Source organism: Vicugna pacos, chromosome 2, assembly GCF_048564905.1.
Source record: "Vicugna pacos chromosome 2, VicPac4, whole genome shotgun sequence".
In the NCBI taxonomy this organism is placed as follows: Eukaryota; Metazoa; Chordata; class Mammalia; order Artiodactyla; family Camelidae; genus Vicugna; species Vicugna pacos.
The window spans coordinates 113,014,901-113,036,819 of NC_132988.1; the positions used below are offsets into that span (position 1 = coordinate 113,014,901).

A 21,919-nucleotide genomic window follows, 5' to 3' on the forward strand; every position below is an offset into this window, starting at 1 on the left:
GATACAGAGAACAAACAGGTGGTTGCTACAGGGGAAGGGGGTGGGGAGAGGAGAGAACTAGGTGAGGGAGAGGAAGGTGTACAAACTCTCAGTTACAAAATACATGAGTCACAGACATGAAAGAGCAGCGTGGGAAACATAGTCAATCATTATGCAGTATCTTTGTATGGAGACAGGTGACAATGAGACTTATTATGGTGATCATTTTGAAATGTATGGAAATACTGAATCACTATGTTGTGTACCAGGAACTAATACGGTGTTGTGGGGCAGTTACATCTCAGAAACAAACAAACTCATAGAAAAAGAGATAAGATTTGTGGCTACCAGAAGCGGGGCTCAGGAGAAGAGGGAATTAGATGAAGGTAGTCAAAAGGTACAAAGTTCCAGTTATAAGATAAATAAGTACTAGGGATAGAATGTACAATGTGATAAAGAAAATTCATACTGCTGTATGTTATACATGAAAATCCTTAAGAGAGTGAATCCTAAGAGGTCTCATCACAAGGAAAAGAATTGTTTTTCTATTTCTTTAATGTCAAATCTATATGAGATGACAGATGTTCACTACATCTATTGTGGCAGTCATTTCATCATGTATGTAAGTCAGATCATTATGCTGGACACCTTAAACTGCTACAGTGCATATGTCAATTATGCCTCAATAAAACTGGAAGAAAAAAAAGACAAGAAATAACAAGTGTTGGCAAGGATGTGGAGAAAAAGGAAGACTGTGCACTGCTGGTGGGAATGTGAATTGGTGCAGTCACCATGGAAAACTGTATGGAGATTCCTCAAAAAATTAAAAATGGAACTACCATATGGTCTAGGAACTCCACTACTGGGTATTTGTCTAAGGGAAACAAAAATACTAACTCATAAAGATATATGAACCTCCGTGTTCATTGCAGCATTATTTAGGATGGCCAAGACATGGAAACAACCTAAGTGTCCCTGAAAGGACGAATGGATAAAAAGATGTAGTATGTATACACAATGGAATATTATTCAGAGATAAAAAGAATGAAATCCTGTCATTTGCAGGGTGGCATAAGTCAGACTAAGACAAATGCCATATGATCTCACTTATAAGTGGAATCTTAAAAAAAAATAAAACAAAAAACCCCACCAAACCCAGATGCAAAGAACAGACTGGTGGTTACCTGAGGTGAGGTGGGGTGAACAACAAAGGTCAAGGAAGTCAAAAGGTACAAACTTCCAAATTTCCAATTATAAAAGAAATAAATCTTGACTATGTAATATACAGTGTGGTGAATATAGTTAACAATATTGCATTGTATATTTGAAAGTTGTTACGAGAGTAAATCTTAAATGTTCTTATCACAAGAAGAAAAATTACAGCTATTTATAGTGATGAATGTTAACTAGACTTACTGTGGTGATCATTTTGTATATATATACATATATCAAATAATTATGTTGTAAACCTGAAACTAATATAATGTTATGTCAAGTATATCTCAATAAAAATAATGTTCATCCATGTATCACAAAAACAACCCAGCGTGAATCCCTCTAGTGAGACATGCACTACAGCATAGAGAAATACAGATAAAGTTCACTGGATTCTAGCCTTTTTATTTCTTTAGCAGCAGAAATTTAGTATTAACAGATTTTAAGAAATCCCAGTCTACCCAATAGATAGCACAGAGATGCTTAGATGAAAGTTGAGTAGGATGGCCAGGAAACCCAGCCCCTTAGCATCCTCACTGTGGCGCGTCCTGCCCCACACCTCCAAAGCCCCCTTGTAGAACACTCAAGTGCAACAAGCAGGATTTGAGCACTTTCCTAGCCCCAGCCTCCTGTTGTACAGAGGAAGAGACTGAGGCACAAAGAAGAGAAATGGTAACAAAAGTTTGCACACACAATTATTGCAGGTATAGATCTTGAATACGGGATCTCTAACATAGCTCTGGAGGTCTGTGCATTACTCTGTGCCCTGGAAAACCTTCTACCCTGGGCCAAGGAGATGGCGCATGGTCTCCCGCCACCTCTCTCTCCTTCCATGCCTTCTGGTTTGAAGCAACCTTTGAGGTGAGAGAAGAGGAAACCTGTAGCCAGGAAGGAAGACAGTGAGGTGGGATTTGGATCATTATGGCTATGGTGCTGCTTGGTCTGAAAGCTCTTGGGACTGACAGTATGAGATTGTTTTATGGGAACGTCAGGGAAACTGACACAACTCAAATACACCTGGACCATATCCTTGAAGGACATTTCAATGGCTTGAAGCATCTAGAAACACACCCACACACTCAAGTCCTACTCCAGAAGCACTGAAGAATAATTTGAGACAGCTCCCATACTCCTGTCTCCTTCCCCGCCTGCAGGTCCTCTCTCACCCCTCCCCTTCAGCCATGCCCCTCCAGCATCCCTTTTCTGGATTCCTCTCTCTAGAGGCATCCAGCATCTTCTTCCACGCAGAGCACACAGTTTCTGCAGATCTCCTCCCTACCCGTTGTGCTGCCCCACACAAGACAGACAGCACAGACCATCTTGCTGGTGACAGTGTCTTCCTCCTCCAAAGGCTGGAGATGGGATTATGAACAATAAAACCTGAACAAATTCTTTTTTTTCCACCAGATTTTAGTTCCGTGTAAGGAGTGATTTTCCAGCAGCCAGAACTTCCCAAAGAAGGTGACTTGGCCTCTGCAGGCAGTGGTGTGCCTTCGCCTCCAGGGGATCTCTTGAGAAGGTATCCTTGGGAGATTCTGGCCTCAGATGAGAAATTTCACTGGAAGCCCACTAATGCCTCCTAACCCTGGAGTTCTCTGATTCAGTGGGGTCTTGTGGCCTTTGGGCTGCAGCCAGGAGGAAACTGAGGCAGTTGGGAGAAGCATCCTTGAATCTAGCACAGGGGCCATCAAATTTCTTCTGTAAAGAGCCAGATGGTACAAATGTTAGGCTTTGCAAGTCATACATTATTTGTTGCAGTTGCTCAATTCTGCTATTGTATCATGAAAGCAGCTGTAGGCAATCTATAAACAAATAAGTGTGGTAACATCCTAGTAAAATTTATTTATAAAACAGGTAGCAATTTGGTCTTAATTAATTTCAAAATAAAAAATTAAAAACAAAAACTGGAAGCGTTATTTGACCTGCTAGCTATAGTTAGCCAGTGTTTGCTCTAAAGGAAACTTACCCAGCAGATTATCTCCCCATCCCTTCCTGCTCCATCCAGTCAACCACTGAGCCCAGTCAGCACCATCTCCAGAGTATGTCTCATGACCATCCATAAGGGAGACAAGCTGGCCCCTTAGGTAATCAGACCCAGATCATCCATAGCTAGTAACTGCAAGATGATCCCCAAATTGACCTTCCTTTGAGAGACATGCGCACATTTCTTAAAATGTCAGTGGTCACTAAAACCCCAGGGTGAAAGTGTTTAGCCTTTCAGGAAGAAGAACTGTTCTAGGCTTAGGAGTGCTCATTATAAGCCTGCTTCCTCTCAGATTCCTGAAAGATAGACAGCAGACTCAAGGAACCACATGAGAATCAAGATCCTGTACTGCACTTCTCTAAAAGGCCAGGCAAGTCCCCGAGAGCTGCAATATTTAGGGCTTTGGGTTTAGTACGGTGGAGAACATGGCTCAAGCCAGACATTCTCCAGTTTTCTCCTAACCTCTTGAAGACACTTGGGTCTATTCAGAGGAAAACCAAAGCTCAAGAAGCAACTCAAAGGCCACCTGATCAAAAGTTACTCTCTTGAATTGTTCTCATTACCAAAGCAGGAGAGAGAGACAGCAAGTAACACTTGGGCCCACAGCCCTGCATTTAAGTGGAGAGGCTCCATTACTCCAACTACTGTGACTTTTGGGTGACAGGGTGAGAACCTGGGACTACCAGGTTGTATTGGTCAGGATTCCGGACCCTTATACTGACTACTGTACAGGGGCAGGAAGAGGAGGGGAGATAACTTGGTCCTGAGGTACCTACTGTTCAAAGTGGCAACTTTTATTAGATGCTGATATGCATAACCAGCAACAGTGATAATAATAAGACATTACAGGGGAGGGCATAGCTCAAGTGGTAGAGTGCATGCTTAGCATGCACGAGGTCCTTGGTTCAATCCCCAGTACCTCCTCTAAAAAATAAAACCTGGTTACCTCCCCACAAATTTTTTTAAAAATTATTAAAAAAAAAACTATTTTATTAGAAAAAAATAAGACATTAGAAATTGTTCTTTCTACATGTTTCTCACTTGTTATTCTCAGCCACCCGGTGAGGCTGCCATTCACGTCAACCCCATCTACATGTGATGGACTGTCCAGAGGAGACTGAATCCTAGAATTAGTTGAAACTAAGGACACTGCTATCTTGGTTGTTTTATGTGGCTTCTGTGCTCATGGTGAAAACCTGAACTGACTTTTGGGGCAAACTGTCTCTTTATCATGGAAATAATCACTTTGGCAGTCCCTCTGACACATGTGCAAAGTGAATGAATCCTTACCCATTGATTCTGGGGAAGGGTTTTTTTTTTTTTTTTTTTGGTGGAGGTGGAACTTGGGAAGGGCCTGGGTTTAGAAGAGGTTGCTAAGTAAATTGATATGAACCCTCTCTCATACATCCTTTTACATATGTGAGCCTGCACGGGGGGCCAAGGAGCCTGCTGGGAGAAAAGTCTGGTATTTATCTACTTACTGCACTTATTAGAACACATCTGGTAGACAAGGGTGGGCCCACTTGAGGCCAGACGGTGAGAAGAAAAAGGATTTCCAAGAGGAAATTCGTCAAGAGGGAGGAGTGTGGACTGGGCAGCCCAGGTAAAGGACATAGGAGCAGCTGGTTCTGGACAGGGAGGAGATGCTCCTTTGCCTCATGAGACGGCTGTCGGGGTGATGGGCTGTGCCTAAGGAAATGTCTGCTCTTGTGTGAAATGAAAGAGTTGACCCCTGATGGGCCCTGTCCTTGACAATCCAGGCCAACTGGAGGGATGAACATCCTTGACCGAGGGAGACCCAGGAGAAGCCACATCACCCCACTGCTCTCTGTGGAATCGTGGCAAGGGCTGACATTTCTCCCGACCACAGGGACTGCCCAGCTTCAGCAGAGGACAAGGGTCCCAGGTGTTGTTCTCCTCACCTGCAGAACAACAGTAGGGGTTCTTGGGCTTCCCAGGAACGGCCTCTGAAGACAAGAAGTGGGTGCGAGGGAGACTGCAGTGTCTGCTAATCTGAACAGGTCAAAGATTACAGTCACAAAGTGGCCGTCGGCAAAAGAGACTCATTTTGCATTTGTATGAGCTGCTGAGGTCCAAGGACTTTCAGATTCTGAGCATGTGAGCCAACTGAGGCCTAGAGAGGCTTAATAATAGGATCTCAGCTGTTCTTAAAACTTCACTACACATAGAATTACCTGGAAATTCTAAAACAGACTGATGTTCGGGCTGAAACCAAGCCCAAGTGAATCAGTCTTTTGAACTGGAGCCAAGGAATCAACTGTTTTTGCAAATTTCCATAAATGAATCTAATGTGAAGCAGATTGTGAAGTACAGGACTAACCCAAGATAGATAGATAGATAGATAGATAGATAGATAGATAGATAGATAGATAGATAGATAGATAGATAGATAGATAGATTAGATAGATAGATAGATGATAGATAGATAGATAGATAGATAGATAGATAGATAGATAGATAGATAGATAGATAAACAAACAGACAGACACCCCCATTGTATGGATTAGGAAACTGAGAGTTAGAAATTCAAATAAGTAGCCCAAGAACATTCAGCCAATAAGCAGCAGAATCATATGTCAGATCTAGGTCTGTCTGACTGCTGGCCCCATGTTGATTTTCACTCTATCATGTTGCCCTGAGGATTCTTGACAATGAGGGAAAAGGAACCAGGAGGAACCTCGCAAAGACTTCAGCTTCCTACCAGTTAAAAGCATCCTTGCAGTGAATAAAAGGAAGATTTTCCACAGAGACACAAAATCCTCCTTCTTCATGTCAATGAAAAGTCATACAGGCCAAATCAACATATTTCAAGTGTTTCTTTCTCCTGTTTCTTTCTAGCCAAAAAGATCGTCAAGCTCGATGCACTTGAGGTATCACTGGGAGGCCGACACTGAATGAAAGAGAGGGTATGGCTGGTGTGGCTTGGATTACAAGGGAATCACACCCATGCCAGGGCTCCCGGCCTTAACAAGCACAGGCAGAAAGGGAACGCCACCTTGTGGGGGAAACGTGTGAGCCAGGCTGACTCAAGGCTTTGGACCAGAGATACGAGCCCTCTAGACACTGGCACTTAACAAGAGCCTCAAGGGCAGGAGTTCTGTAAGTGTCAGTGAATACCTACTGACTAATAATGTCATTTTAATTAGAGATACTGCTTATGAAAAACTTACAATTCACCAAGTTCTAAGCAAAACACTTCATGGGTAACCTCCCTTACCCCATACACACTTGCAAACAAACTATGAGGTTAGCAATATTATCCTCATTATAGGGATGAGGAAATGGGTCTAGAGATGTGGGTAACTGACCAGCACAAGTCACAGAGCAAGTGGTAATGGATATGGGATTAAACCTGAGGGTAAAATAATGGTGAACCTCATCTCTGCTAAGAATGTGGGGTCTGTTTGACTATAGAACTCTTGACAGAGTATGTGACAGGGAAAAATGCAGGAGCCAAAAACTGTCACGGAAATGACGGGCCAGCCAAGAAACAAGCACCACTCGGAGGGTTGGAGTACTCAGATGTATTACGCCGGCGGTCTCAGAGGGGCTTCTGCTCCGAAACTCTGAGCACCTCCAAGACGTGTGCATGAGGTTTTATAGGGTAAAGTACAAGCTTGGGGTATTCGGCCAGTAGGCATGGAACAGCTTTAGCAGCATCATTATCACAAAAATGAAGGCAGGGAGGCAGCAAACCAACATTCCAAAGCCAGTTATATATCTTTGAAAATCCAGCTGGCTAGCAAAAAAACATGAACAGCAAACCAACACTAATTAACTTAGATTCACAAGTTAGTCCAGCAGAACTCAGATCAGTATTCCGATACTTAGATTTGTGAGTTATCTTGTTAGACCAGCCCAGCTTCTCCTTCACATTCCTAGACTTGTGAGTTATCTTTTTAGACCAGCCTGGCTTTTCCTTCACAAAACCTGTCTTGGAAACAGGACCACTCTCTTCCCATGCCCTCCTCTTCTATAACTAGGTGGAAGAAGACCATGAGCCAGAAGGGTACTTGCAGTGCTGAGGTGTGCTGCTGAGTGTTCAAAAGGCTGGCTCTGTGGGGTAAGAAAGCCCTGATGTGTGGCATTTGCCAATTTTTGTAATATAAATACTCCAGCCAATTTCAAGCTATTGACTTTCTTAGAGCAGGCAGAGAGCTAGATATGAGCAGAGAAAGCAGGGCATGGGCCAAATGGCAGGAAACCACACATCTTGTGAACAACAGGAGCCCTTGGGCAGACAACGAAAAGCAGGAACCTACAGACTGATAAGAAACCACACATTTCGGGTTGACAAGTGTCCTGGAGGCAGACAAAGAAAGGTGGGATAAGGCAAGAATCTCTGACATCCAAATATAACCTTTTGCTCATTATGCTGTCATTACAATAAAATTAGCCTTGCAGATTAGAAGTACCCATCATGCACTAATTCCATGACACTTCTAATCAAGACTAAATAAGGACAAGAATCCCTCTTTCCCTCAGGAAGGTGGAGCTGGGATGAAAATCAGGAAATAGGGCTCCAAACCCCTCCTTCTCCAATGAATATTCTGCCAATTCATTTTTACAGCTCATGTAATCAGCTTGCCAAAGAAATTCAGTACAGCTACTCACCTGAGTCTACTCACTCTCCACTTGAGAGCAAACTATTGCTTAATAAATCCTCACTTTACCCTCGACCTCTGTGTCTCGTCTCTGAATTCTTTCTGTGACAAGACAAGAACCTACTCTCTGGTAACAACTTGGCATCAACTACTTCACAAATTTCCTGAAAATTTAACATAACTTTATTTAAACTGGTTCCAGTACACCCATGAAATCAATTTTGTTCTAAGAAACTAATACTTGTTAGTTAGAAGTAGGGACTTCCCCCATCCTCCAGTCTGAAATAACCCAGAGGGTTTTAGCATCCTTCAATGATTTCATTCAGGATTTTTCTCACAAGAGCAAATGCATTGTTTACTTCAGCTTGGCAGACTCACACAGTCTGTTCATGTGTTTGGCATGAGTCACAGACACTAATGAATTAAGTCTCTGGGCTTGGATAGACTGAAGATTCAAGTAGATGACATCCAAGACCAGAAGAATAGATTCTGTAGATCTTGACAAACTGGAGAAAAAGTCTTTTCTTGTTAGGATTGGGTTCAATTTGTGAAAGAACAAATTAGAACTCTTGAAAAATCAAAAAGCAGAGTGGGATTGGAGATGAACTACACACACATATCTTGGGGGGAATAAAGGGAGGTCACGGTGAACCTGTCATTAAAAATAAGTATAAAATAAAACACAATAATGAGGCTGCAATAAAAGAAATATGATGCCTGGGGACTGGGCCATCGCTTAGGTTCTAAATTGCTTTTCTTCTAAGAACACTGGCTTATGTTGAGTTTGGTCTTCCTGCAGGGAGTACACTGGAATGCTTAAGGGCATAGGCCTTGGCTGGGAAACTGTGGCCTTGACCAAGTTACTTAACATTTCTAAGGCTCAGTCTCCTTGTCTGTAGAGGGTGATATTACTGACACTGTCAAAGCAGTTTCTGGGATGAACTGAGTATAAACATTGATCCACATTTCACTGCAAGTTTGTTGGCAAGGGAAAAGATCTCAAAAAAAAAATAGTTCAAAGATCTTCTTTAGGAGAAAAAGCAAAAGTGACTTAAACGCTACTCGATTAAAGTTTTAGGAGAGGAATGTCCGGTTTGAAGGTTATTAGGAAAGCATACGGCTTAGAGAGTGCCGTAGCTCTGCATGCCTGGCTAAGGGTTACTGGGCACACCTAAACTACAAGAGCGGTGTGCAGCCAATATGACTCCCCAGAAGGAATCTAAATTGCTTTAAAGTCCATCAGAAAAATACTCTGGAGCTTTATTAGGAAGGCTAGATCCTTCCCAAAGAGGCTGAAAATCACATCAGCCCACAAAGTTCTGCCCCAGATCAAGTTTGGAATGATTTCCTTTCACAGTAACAGAGGATTGATATGAGGATTAAATGAAAAGGTAACAGCAGCTAATACACACTGCGTTTTCCCTGTGCGAGGATCAGTGGTGAACACCTTACATCCATTGTGAAATCATGTCATTCACCAGCTTAAAATTCTCCAGGGGCTTTTCATTGCACTTAAGACAAAACACATTTCCTATCCTTGTTATCCAAGCCCTACGTGATCTGGTTCCATCTGCTACCACTCTGTCCTTTGCCCAGTATCCTCTGGCTGCAATGACCTTATTTCTGATCCTCAAACACATCAAGCTGATTCCTGCCCCAGGACCTTAGCACCAGCTACACCTCATTTCCTCATGGCCAGCTTCACTGTGGCATTCAGATCTGAGAATGATTCTCCCTAACCTGAGAGTTGCTATCCAGTCAACCTCCATGGTATCACTCTACTTCATCCTAGGCAGAGTACTTATCCCTGCTTGATATTTTATTTGTGCATTTGTTTGTTTGTTGACCAGCTAATTTGACTAGAATGGGAGCACTGGTAGGGAAATGGTTTGTCTGCTTTCTCCTGGCACATAGTAGGAGCCCAACAGATACTTAAGGAATGAATGAGTTATCTCAGTCTTCCCAAAACCTCATGGTAAGTCTGTTATTCTTTGTATTTTACAAATAAGAAAATAAGGTACAGAGAGGTTGAACGGTTTGCCCACAGTCATAAAGCTAGAAAACAGCAAGGCTGTTTACTTACTTACTTAAATCCAGAAATGTACGATCATTAGTTCAGTATTCATTGTCTGAAAGAATTACTGATGAGTATTTTTATTCAATTTTCTTTCAAGAAGTGGGCATTTCTTCTATTTTTCCAACCAACTCTGATATCTCTTGAGACATAAGATTCAACTCCAGGGGTAAAGCAGGGTCCTGGTTCCTCCTCAAGGAATATACATAACAATGTATCTTCGAGTTCTGTGGGAACTAAGGCCCCCTCCCAAGCGGAGGTTAGTAACCTCAGGCTGAGCACAAGATTCCTAGAACATTGCTTTGTTACCTCACCACCAGCCAACCAGGAGAAAATCACACACCCTGCAACCCTCACCCTAAATGTTGCCTATAAAAATTCTTCCCTGAAACCATCAGGGAGTTCAGGTTTTTGAGCACCAGCCACAGGTTCTCCTTGCTTAGCCCCGCAGTAAATCTTTCTCTACTGCAAACTCCATTTCAGTTTGGCCTCACTGTGCAAGTGGCATGTCAACTTTTGTTTGGCAATACTTTTAGAGAGTTGTTCCCCACCCCCACCCCCAAATTCATGGCTCCCCTGGAGTAACTGAGGCACTAATAGGAAAAAGTAATGCAGGAAAAACAGATGTGGGGCGTGAAGACAGCTGTGTCCCAGGTCTCAGTTGGGTCCCTGGGACATGCCCCACCAAATGTGGGTTCTTTGCTTCGTGCAGGAAAGAATTCAAAAGCAAGCCACAGTTGAGTAAATGTAGATTTATTTAGAGAGATACATACTGCATAGAGTGTAGGCTGTTTCAGAGGGCAAGAGAAAGGCCACGAGGTGTAGGGGGTTGGGTGCTCAGATTAGAGTAAAAGTAGGTACACACTCCGTAGACAGAGTGCAGGTTGCCTCCAAAGATGAGGGAGCAAGAGGCGGCCAGGAGTGGTGTTGCCAGTCTTTATGGGCTCAGTAGCTTCACAGGCCTACAGGTGGGACCATTCCAACTACCCTAGGGAAGGGCTTGAGATTCCCAGGAATTGGGCCACCGCCCACTCTTGGGCTTTTTGTGGTTAGCCTTGGGGCTGTCATGACACCTGCGGGCATGTTATTTATCATGTTAATATGTTACAAGGAGCATATAATGAAGCTTAAGTTCTACTAGAAGTCAAACCTCCCACCATCTCAATCCTCAAACCTACTGGGAGTTGAATCTTCCACCATTTTAGTGTTAATTGCTGTCTGTCATTCCTTGAATGGCTGTGCCCTGCCCGCTTCTCTCCAGATGGCTTGCAGAACATCAGATTTGTATTGAGGTTTTGAGGTGTGCCAGCATGGACTAGTAGGAAGTGTCAAGCCAAGGTTCAGATTGTTTACCAGCGGGAGACGGTGACCAGTGCTGATACTCACTAGAATTCCATGCACATGCCACCCGTTTTCACAGTCCCTCACATCAGCATAACAAGGCATATTCCATATTAAACAACAGGACTTTTTACTAGTTTGAATGTTTCTTTGGTATTTGTTTCACATGGTCAAAGGATGGGTAAGGACGAGAATAACTGGGCTGCAGGAACCTGTGGAGGACAGGCAGGGATTTTGTCATCCATCTCTTATCTGTGCTTCACTCTGTGGGTTGTCAGATATTTTTCCTTCCGCAGACTGGCTCTATCCACCGAGGATCTGGCGGTTGACTACTCCAGACATCAGGTGTGGCCACCAGAGAGGGACACCGAATACTTTCCAAAATCTCCAGGATAGTTCTAATTGGTGCAGCTTGTATCAGGGGTTTATCTCTAGACTAGACAACTAGCTGTTATCAGTAAACTTCTGGGTTTTCTTCATTTTCTACAAGGAACTTGTGGGATTTAAATTTAGATTTAAAACAAGGCCAATAAATGTGAGTTACCCAAGACAGAACATCCAGAATGGCCCCACAGAGATACCTCAATTTGCTCACCACAGTGTGGGGCCCAGACCTCAGACCTGCAAGGTCAGAAGGTGAATATCAATACATACAAAGAATGGATCTGAATCCCAAGTGATTTTATCATTAACCAAGCTTTTAGGGCCTTGTGTGCATAAAAGTCATCCATGGGGAGAGAGATAATCACCTGTGGAGAGTTTCCTATATTTGCTGAATAGCATTTCTTCTTTCCACAGGCAAAGCCAAATGTGAAGCCAAACAGGACCCAAAGGTTGTCTAACGACCACAGAGTCAGAAAAGAATGAATTAGATCAAGAAATGGCTGGTGCCTACTAGCAAATGCGTGCTTTCCATAGACAACGCCAGTTCCAGGCGATGGGGATCCCTTCCTTTCCTCGATGCTCTGCCAGCCATTGCCCCTCTGAAATTATTCTTTATTCAGAGGTAGAATAATTTCATTACTTAGGGATATAACTTCTTGGTTACAATCACTGTTTTCTCATCCCTCTCAGAATTTCTTCCCAGATGACTTGGATTGGATTTGGGTTATTCAGATGACATCACATCATTTCCTCAGATCTTCTTGCATTTTTAACTTTTCTAGTTTCATTCCTGGAGCTTTCGGTTTTCAGGTCACCATATACCATCTAGATAGACTACTCAGTAAACACACGCACGCACGCATGCACGCACGCACACACACACTCTCTCACATGGCCTTTTTTAAATAAAAACAATCTAATCAAAGACTAACTCTTTAAAATGCAAAATTCTTTTCATTTTTACAAGCCTTTAAAGGAGTAACTTTTATTTCAAGCTATTGGATATATTGCCATCCCAACTGTCAAAATAACCAGCAACTCAGCAACATTAATAGACACTGGATGCTTAACTTCATAATGAATCTTACTTTTGTAAATCTTATTATCACTAGCATAAGTTTAAATCTTAAAAGCAAAGAAATATTTAAAAGTAGTTATCTGCATAAAAGGAGTATCCTCTTCCAAAAACAAAAACAAAAATATGTTGAAACTAGAAAGCATGGAATAAAAATACAACAAAAAGGCAACCAATCACTTAAGGGGACCATAAATGACTATCAGAGTCCTTAAACACTGATGAGAAAATTCCTATTTTAGAGTTGTGTCTCAGTATATCCAACAACACCTCCCCCAAAGCCATTAGTCATTACAACAACCCTGTGAATTAGACATCATCTCCACTGTTCAGAGAGGCAACCTGTAGTCTAGGGAATGGCAGACGTTCTTGAATACAGGCTTCTCAACTCCAAAGTCTCACAACCACACTTTTGCTGCCTCCTTTTAGTCCAGGTGCTGGCAGACTTTTTCTGTGACGGGCCAGATGGTAAAGCTCACTTTTGCAAGTCAGGCGGTCTCAACTCTGGCCTTGCAGCAAAAGCAACCAGAGACAATGGAAACAAAGCAAATCCAATGGGTATGGCTATGTTCCAATAAAACTTTACTTATAAAAACAGGTAAACCAGATTAGGCCTGTGGGGCATAGCTAGTCTAGTCCAATATTTTTCAAATGGTGATCCATAAGCATTTGTTAAAAATGAGAAGTCTCAAACCATGCCCCAGACCTACCAAACCTGAAATTCTGAGGATGGGGCCAGCACTGTGTTTTACCAAGCCCTCCAGGAGATTCTGATGCACACTAATCTTTCCGATTATCCACACAGAACTCTCCTGTCACGTAAAGTACGAATAACTAAGGTGACTGATATGTCCCACTTCACCAGAAGGCCTCTCTCCCTCTCTTCCCACCTACCCCTCCATCACAATATTTCTCCTCCTCTGGGGTTCCTGCCCCTATACCCCAGGGGCTTATGTAACCCAGCCCTAAGTAAACAAATACTTTGGCAAGTCAGCTGACTTTCAATTCTTTACTTTCAACGAAACTGAAGAAGGGCCTAATTGAACAGTCAACTCAAAGAGTATCAAATCAAATTTTCTGCGATCAAAAAATTTGAGTGAGATTGCTACCATAAAACTCTGTTCCCAGTAATAGTATTTGCTTATATGAACACAGTTTCTCAGGGCATACAACCATAAAAACTAGAAATAGAAATAAAATTATGTTCAATCCTTCCCCTTCTAGCAATGACATATTCATCCACAGACCTATGAATTTTAAAAAGCAACAAAATCTATTTCACCAAGAGATGCATTTTCCCATAACTTTTACATTCCATTGACTAATTATTAAAATGTGTAATATTTATTTTGCTTTGTAACAGTATTTTAAAGATAACTCAGTCCAGAATCAGGCAGTTTGCTGTCTGTTGGATAATTTATGTTATCTCCCCAGGATTTCAGTTTCTTGATTTGCAAATTGGTGATACTGGTAAGACCTAGTTTAGAGCTGTTCTGAAGACTGGGAGAATTAATGCAGGTAAAGGTTCTTAACGCCACGCCTGGCACATAATGCGTGCTATATACGCGTTACCTACTGATCAAACAAAAATACATTAAAACTTTAAAAACTAAAGGCTTATCGGTATTGCCTTCACCGTTAGGAAGAAGGTGCCGGAGGAGTCGGGTTCTAGACCACAGGCACACTCGGGGACTAAGAGGGGATGGGATGCTCAAGGGAAAACGGGGTGGGGTGGGGAGGAGAGACCCCTGGAGCTACCTGCCTGGAAGAAAAGTGGGCAGGATCACAGGCTGAGGACGAGGTGCGATGGGCGAGTTTAGAATAAGCAGCTCTACCTATGGTTCGCATTAGAAGTGTCTGCGGATCTCGACTGCCCGGTGAAACCGGAGCAAGAGCGTCAGGCCCAAACGCCACCGTGGCTGGAACCCGGCCCGAGTCTCGCTCCCGGGCCCCGGCCGGCTCCGAGCTGGCGCCCAGGCGGCCCTCAGGCCCCGGGAGTCGCGCGAGCCGAACGCCCGGCCGCCCTGGACTCCAGACCCAGGCGCCAGCGGAGAGTCCGCCGCCCGCCCCGCTTCTCGGTGCCGCTCGGCTTCTCACCGCCGCTTCCTTCGCAGCCCGGCCTCGCGAGGGCGCCCGCGCTTGGTGGCGGCGGGAACTGACCCCTCCCGGCCCCCGTCGCCGGACCTGGTTGCTATTGTCGCCGCCTTTTCCTCCCTTCCCCCGGTTCCCTTTCACTTCCGGGGTTGCTCCGGATCCGCTGGCTCCGTAACAACATCCCGTTGGCTTCCCTCAGGCGGCGGGACCGGTGCAGCCGCCGCCTCCCAGGAGCGCCCGCCCGCCCGGGCCCGCGCCCTCCCCGGCCCAGGCCGCCATGGCCACCAACCCGCAGCCGCAGCCGCCGCCTCCCGCGCCGCCGCCGCCTCCGCCGCAGCCGCAGCCGCCGCCGCCGCCTCCCGGCCCCGGGGCTGGCCCAGGCGCGGGCGGGGCGGGCGGCGCGGGAGCCGGCGCCGGGGACCCGCAACTCGTGGCCATGATCGTGAACCACCTCAAGAGCCAGGGGCTCTTCGACCAGTTCCGCAGGGACTGCCTGGCCGACGTGGACACCAAGGTTCGGGGCGCGCGGGGGCCGCGGGCGTGCGGGGAGCGGGGACGACCTGTGTCGGTCTCCCGCGTGTGTCGATGGGCCGGCGGCGCCTCAGCTTCCCCAGCCGGGGCCCCTCTGGAGCGCGCCTCTCACCGGGTTGCCTGTGCAGCCGCTTCCTCTTTGAGCTGCTGCTCGGTGCCCGGCTCTGTGCGAGGCGCGCTGCTCTCATTCATTCGCCTGTCGTTCCGTCTGCGTAGCAGACGAGCTTAGTTAAGCACCTACTACGTGCCGGGCACTGCTTAGGTGCCGGGAATGTAGGAGTGAGCAAGACGAAGTCATTGTTCTTTTGGAGACTCGTTTGGAAACACTAACGCTAACAGTGCTGTCATTTCTGATTATTTTTACCCCCGGTACATTCTATCCAAATTATTTTTGCCTCCCCTCTTGAAGATTTCTGGTAAGGGTCATGCCTTTGCCCTTTGGACAGATTTCTAAGTGGTAATGAATCAAATTATTTGCTTTGTAGCCAAGTCATTTTTGCCTCCTCTCAGGAAGATTTCTGGTAAGGGTCATGTATTTGCCCTTTGGAGAGATTAAGAGGTAATGAATCAAACTGTTTGCAGTGTGTGTTACTGGACATTGTGAGGGCTGCAAAGGTAAGGAGGCAGAGCTGGACGGTGAAAAGGTGGGCTGGGGAGAGCAGGACTTTTGTTTCTACCAGTGACTCCGACTTAGGTAGCTTAGACCAAGTCACTTCTCTGAAGTGAGAAGGGAGAGGAAGTGGGATGAGGGGTGAGGAGAAGAGAACTGAGGAAAGGATGGAAGACAGATGACAGCAGATATTGAAGTGGAAAAAAGACTGGACAAAAGAATGCTTTTGGGAGAGTAAAGGGTAGAGGGGGAAGGTCAGCAAAGTGATTCCCTGTACAAAAGGAGTTTGGAGCTAGGAAGGGGAAGGGATTTTGTACCACATGTCAGAGTGGAAAGGGCATTAGCAGAAACAGGTAGACTTAGCTGGTTCAGCTAAGAATGAGTAGAGGACACCCGGAAGGAACATTCAGGGAGATGGTGGAAATCCAGTAGGGTCTGGAAGTCTGGAAGAAAATGAAGCAGGAAGGTTCAGTTGGAAATGGCTGGGAAATTGGAGGGGGTTGTTTGTTTGTTTGTTTTACTTAGCTCTGTTTTGATTCACTGATCGAAAGTTTTGATGAGGTGAGCGTTTTCTCATAGCATGTTCAACTCTTCTAAAGAACCATGTTTCTTTGAGAAAAGGGTCCAGGCTTTGAGGTGAACTCTATACAATTTTGCTATCTTCTCTGGGAAAACTTACCTGAAAATCTGGGGGCATCTTCCCTTTTAAAAACTCTGGCCCACCATGTAGACCAGAAGTAGAATGTGCCTTTTGGAGGTGTCAGAGTTTTTGCACCACATAGAATTCAATTTACTTGGGGATGTTCATCTATGTAGCATGTGTATAGTCTTCTCACTTTGTTTTAAGGAATATGCACAACCAACTTTTGAAAATAATGCCTATTGCCTCTTCATTCCCTCTCTCTTCCTTCCTTCCTTCCTTCCTTTCATGGGACATGGCCAAGTAAATGTGACTCAACTAAATAAAGCTGATTATGTACACAGGCAAGTAGAGATTTCACTTTGCTGTTCTCAGAAACCTACAAGTCTGTGTATTATTGTGTATGCAGATTGAAAATTAAAATATACCGAAGAGACGTGGGGGGCTGCAACATCTAACGCTCAATTTTTTCTTCAGCTCCAACCCCGCTGAATGGTATTGTTGTGTTTGTAATATCCCTGCCAGATCCTTTAAAAGCAGAGTCCTAAAACATTTGGGGGGGACACATTAAAATGTAGCCCCAAGATTCAGCTAACACGGAGGCTCCTCTACTGTAGACCCAGTTCCCAGGTCCTTGGAGCAAGCTAAGAGATTATAAAGCCTTTCTGACCCCTTTGCACTGATTAGAGCCTGTCTCTCAGTCCCAGGCAGGAAGCTCACTGACTAAGTCAATTTGGCACCTCTCCTTAGGTAATAAGGGCCAGTTTGGGGGTACTTTTTCAGTTATGAATGGCTCCCAGTCACTGTGATTATTGAATCCTTTTTAGATTCAAAAGGAATATCAAAGGCAGAAGTATATAGTTTATTCACCCAACAAATAGTTGCAATGTACCAGGCATTGTTTTAAGTGCCAGGGATACAGCAGTGAACAAAAAGTGCATCCTGATAGGGAGCTTGAATCCCAGAAAAGAAAAACAGACAATAAATAGTGTGTGAGAAGTTCTGTGGAAGAAAGAAAGCAGGATGAGGGGGAAAGGTTTGCTGATTTGAGTGAGTTGTTCAGGGAAAGATTTCAATAAGATGACATTTAAGCCACTACTGAAGGAGCTGAAGGAGCTGAAGGAGCTGTCCAGTTCTGGAGGCTGAGCACTCCAATTCCAGGAAGAGACCGGCAGCAAGTGTGGAAGGCCCAGGGCAGCACCTGCTGAGGGAGAAAGTGATAGAAGGTGAGGTAGGAGTGTCCTTGCCCCCTCGCTTCGCAGATCTGTCAGGCCATGGACGCCATCGGAAGAGTTTAGCTCTTACTGAAGCTGAGAGGCCATTGGCAGGTGTAGAGCAGAAGATGGATGTGATCTGACTTTCATTTTGGATGGCTTGACCACATGTAATTATCAACAGCGTCCCTTTAACATTCAGTCATGATTTGGTTTGGACAATAAATTATATGGTTACCCTAATCTTAGGAGATTTGCACTAGCACTGTGGGAAATAGACTTCAGACAGGCAAGGATGGAAGCAAGGAGGTCCATAACTCTAGGCAGGAGATGAGAAAGCTCTGGGCCAGAGTGGTAGCAGTAAAGATGGCAGGAAGTGGTCAGATTCTGGCTGTATTTTGATGCTAATGATGACAGGATTTGCTGTTGTTTTGAATATGGGATGGAAGAGAAAGGGAGGGGTCAAGGGTGACTCCAAGGCTTTTGACCAGAGCTCCAGAAAAGGAAGGAGATGCATAACTATTCCCAGGAGAACAGCGGAACTCAAGCTACTTCTCTCATCACTAGGCTTTTTACCAAAAGGAGAACCTAGAAACCAGGAAAATTACATGCAGTAGTTCAAATTGAAGCTTGTTGTGGGGCAACTGGAATGCTAACTGCATTGTGATGTTTGAGCCTAATGCTTCTGAATTTGGAAACACTGGGGAGAAGAATTAAATTTTAGAATCATTGAGGGGGGAATTAATTTCAGTTTACATTGGTTTTAGATAAGTGGAGAGGAATATGAGAAATGATCGTGAGCCCGTTTTTGGTAGGATAGAGAATAGGTATGAGCAAAAGTCTGGAAATTGGAAGAGATGAAGGGCTCTCACAAAGGGATAAAAACTTTATCATCTGTGTTGCCTTGATTATTACCCAGTCCTCTCATCTAACAACTGCTTTTTAATTGCTTATCTGCCTGACAGTGTGAAAAGTTGTGTGGAATCAAAGATACAAGCTTGTTCCTGTGGGAGGAACAGGCTTACGTGTCAGTAGGGAGATAAATATTCCCTACTCCCCACAACATAGAATTACTTGAATGATAGATGGAACATGGGGAAAAGTCCTACCTGGGGTGTCAGCTTGACTTCACAGATTAGGGTGAGCTCTGAAGATGAGAAGTTTGCCAAATGACAGGGACAGGGAGTGGTAGGTGCACAAGATTAAAGGGGTGAGAACTTATCACTGGAGAATAAGCTTTGATGGATAAGGGAGCAAATAGCAGAAGATGAGGCTATACAGTTTCACTTAAAATCATTTGAGAATACTCAAACTCATCTATGTTAAAAGCCACCTAAAAGAAAGATTAAAAAAAAATAAATAAAAATAAAAAACATGAGTAGTAGGGGCAACTTCCAGGAAGAAAGTTTGCAGTCCTGACTGAGCAGTCAAACATCCTTCTAGGCAGTGTCCTGTGAAGCAGAGATGACACATGTATTCTCTCTCTCCTCCTTCCTTTGTTCCGGGAGTGCTCGGCCTTAGCACAGCTGACATTTTGGGCTGGATAGTTCTTTGCTGTGGGGAATTGCCCCGTGCACTGTGTGATATTCAGTAGCATCCCTGCCCTCTCCGCACTAGATGCCAGTAACAGCTCCCCTCACCTGTGATGATCAGAAATGTCTCCAGACATCGCCAAATGTCCCCTGGGGTGAGAGTGGGGCAAAATTGCTCCCAGTTAAGAACCAGTGCCTTACGTCAAATTTAATGCCTAGTTCCAGTAGTTGACCCTTCATAATTTCTCTTGGAGCCATGCCTTTCAGCCCATTTTCACCATCCCAGTACAGGCCTTCAGTATTCTAGTTATTGCGTACTTTCCTAAATATATTTTGTCTCAGTTTCCCCTTTCACTGTAGGAAGATTAATCATCAGAAAGCTCGGCTATCACATAGCACTCTGTATGTGCAGGGGGTTCCCATTTTCTCTCCCATAATTCCAGACTTCTTATACAGGTACCCAAATCCTTCTAGACTCTGGCCCCAAGCTATGTCTCCAATCTCATTGCTCTACTTTTTTGTATTCCCTTCTCCACCTTAACAATGTGGGGCTCCCTAATGCTCCTGACCCCATGTTTTCTCATCTACTTGCTCTTTGTGTATATTGTTGGCCATACTGGTAACGCCTGCCTTTCCTAATCCCAGTTGCACTGTGAAACCCTGAAGGTCCAATTTAGATGCCATGCTCTCAATGGAGGCTTACTGCCTCTGCTCCTCTCCCTTTCTTTGCTCCAAATCATCTAACAGTAATACTTACTGGTATCTTATTTTCTAGTCCCTTGTCTTCAAATAAGAGATACGTTTGTCTTCTTATTCCTCATCTCCAAACTTCTTGTCTTAAACAAAATGAAAGGTGTTAAATGACTTAAAAATTATCCTGAAGCAGGAGTGTCACAAACTGTGAAACCTTGTTGCCACATTGATATTATAACCTAAGAATTGTTAACACTGTTAAAGATACTCAAATTCCTGAGGCTGTCAGTGTTGATACTGTGTAACAGTGGAGATTTTTAACATTTGTCTTTTGTCTCTCTCTCTCTAGCCTGCCTATCAGAATCTGAGACAACGCGTTGACAACTTTGTTGCGAACCATTTAGCAACTCATACATGGAGTCCCCACCTCAATAAGAACCAGCTAAGAAACAATATTAGACAGCAAGTGCTCAAGTGAGTCTCGGAATTGCAGAGTTCCTCGGAGGGCTTGGGAAGGCCATGCTATACTCTGCCTGCAAGCAGAGAAATTATGCAGAAGTTTGTTCGCCTCATGATAAATTGTGAAGTTTGTCAGTTTTCTTGTGGCTACTTCATATTATGATTCAGTGTAGTTTTAGAGCAGGCTCTAATCGCTTCACATTTCCCTCATACATTCAACAATCTGATTTCTCCTGTAGACCTTTGGAAATAGTGAAGGAAGGGAATCACAGTATGACTTTAAAAAACAAAAAACAAACAAATAACAACAACAACAAAAACTCTAGATATAACATGAACAGATAGTAAATGGCAGGTAGGTTAATGTATCCTATACTGTTAGGTTCACAATTATTTTCTTGGCCCTAAAAAAGCAGACTTTATTATTCATGTTTTACAAATAAAGACATTAAAGATCATTGAAATTAAAATATTTCCTCCTGATTTGAGGCTGTGTCTTCTGTGTTCTAATATAGCCCCTCGCTTTTTCTTTTTTCTTTCTCTCTCTTTTTTTTTTTTTTTTTTTGGCATTTTACTATTATTCTTACCTATGCTTTTTAGTGATGCTATAACCAAAAAAGGGGGTTAAAGTGCATTTGGACACATCAGAGCCATTTTTTTGGTAAGCCTAAAGAGGGTTTAAAAAACTGGAATGTTTAGAAGGACCTAGAAAAATCATATGTATTCCCCCAAAAAAACAGATTTACAATATTATCTTGTTCTTAGTTTTTTGTTTGTTTGTTTGTTTTTGTTTTTGTTTTTGCTTGTTTTTGTATTTGCCAAAGCAAGAAGACTTGGACCTTCTGTCCCTGCTGTACCCCCCAGAAAAGGTGACTACTTAATTGAAAAAGTGCCTTAGTCTTCCTGCCTTGACAAATACTTACCTTTAGGCTCATCTATTAGAATGAAATGTGGCTTTTAAACAGTTAAACAAATCTATTTTATAGCTGTTACCTCTTAATTCCCTCTTGTCCCTTAGGAACCTTGCAAACCTACCTGTGTGCTACTCCACTGATAGTTCCACCCACAGGAAGCCCCACAGATAAAACTTCACCCTCTGACTCAAAGGCCCATTTAGCCACAGGTAATACTAGACACCCGGAGCCTAGGGGCTCAGCCTGTGTCTCTTAGTGAATAAGAAAAGAGGGACATTTGACAATAGCTTTGTTGTCTACATTTTAAAGGATGTTTGAGGAACCTGTAAAAGAGTCCAGTGACATCAAAAGATGCCATTAGAGGGTTGCATAATTCCTTTTGGGAGAAAGTCGAAGCCTTTCCTGTTGGGTGGCAGGCCTAGGGGGTCACTCATTTCCAGACCTTCAGGAGAACAGTAACCAAAATAGTAGGGTTGGTGGGGGGAGGGGGTGGGATGGGAGAGGGAAACTTACTGACAGTGTCGCTGGTGTGCCTACATGCTCACACAGCGCTCT

At 43.9% G+C, this 21,919-nt stretch overlaps 1 protein-coding gene and 1 long non-coding RNA gene across 4 annotated transcripts in view; one reads left to right on the top strand and one right to left on the bottom strand.

Annotated features, from left to right (window-relative positions):
- Window positions 1-1,578: 1,578 nt before the first annotated feature.
- On the bottom strand, window positions 1,579-10,131 carry LOC116283899 (uncharacterized). 2 transcript variants are annotated; one of them, XR_012062736.1, is made up of 2 exons: window positions 9,891-10,131; window positions 1,579-2,892 (listed from the first exon to the last, which is right to left on the bottom strand). It is a non-coding gene; the product is annotated as an uncharacterized lncRNA (long non-coding RNA). The 2 variants fall into 2 exon arrangements; XR_012062738.1 differs by having other exon boundaries at window positions 9,887-10,131.
- Window positions 10,132-14,916: 4,785 nt separating this feature from the next.
- Window positions 14,917-21,919, top strand: part of BOD1L1 (biorientation of chromosomes in cell division 1 like 1) — a 48,736-nt gene continuing 41,733 nt past the window's right edge. Inside the window, exons 1-2 of one of the 2 annotated variants that reach the window (XM_015242524.3) lie at window positions 14,917-15,285; window positions 20,341-20,465. In XM_015242524.3, coding sequence (XP_015098010.3) covers window positions 15,049-15,285; window positions 20,341-20,465 — 362 coding nt within the window. In that variant the 5' untranslated portion in view covers window positions 14,917-15,048. Of the gene's footprint in view, window positions 15,286-20,340; window positions 20,466-21,524; window positions 21,574-21,919 lie in introns of those variants that run through there. The other variant, XM_072946209.1, reaches the window with a different exon arrangement.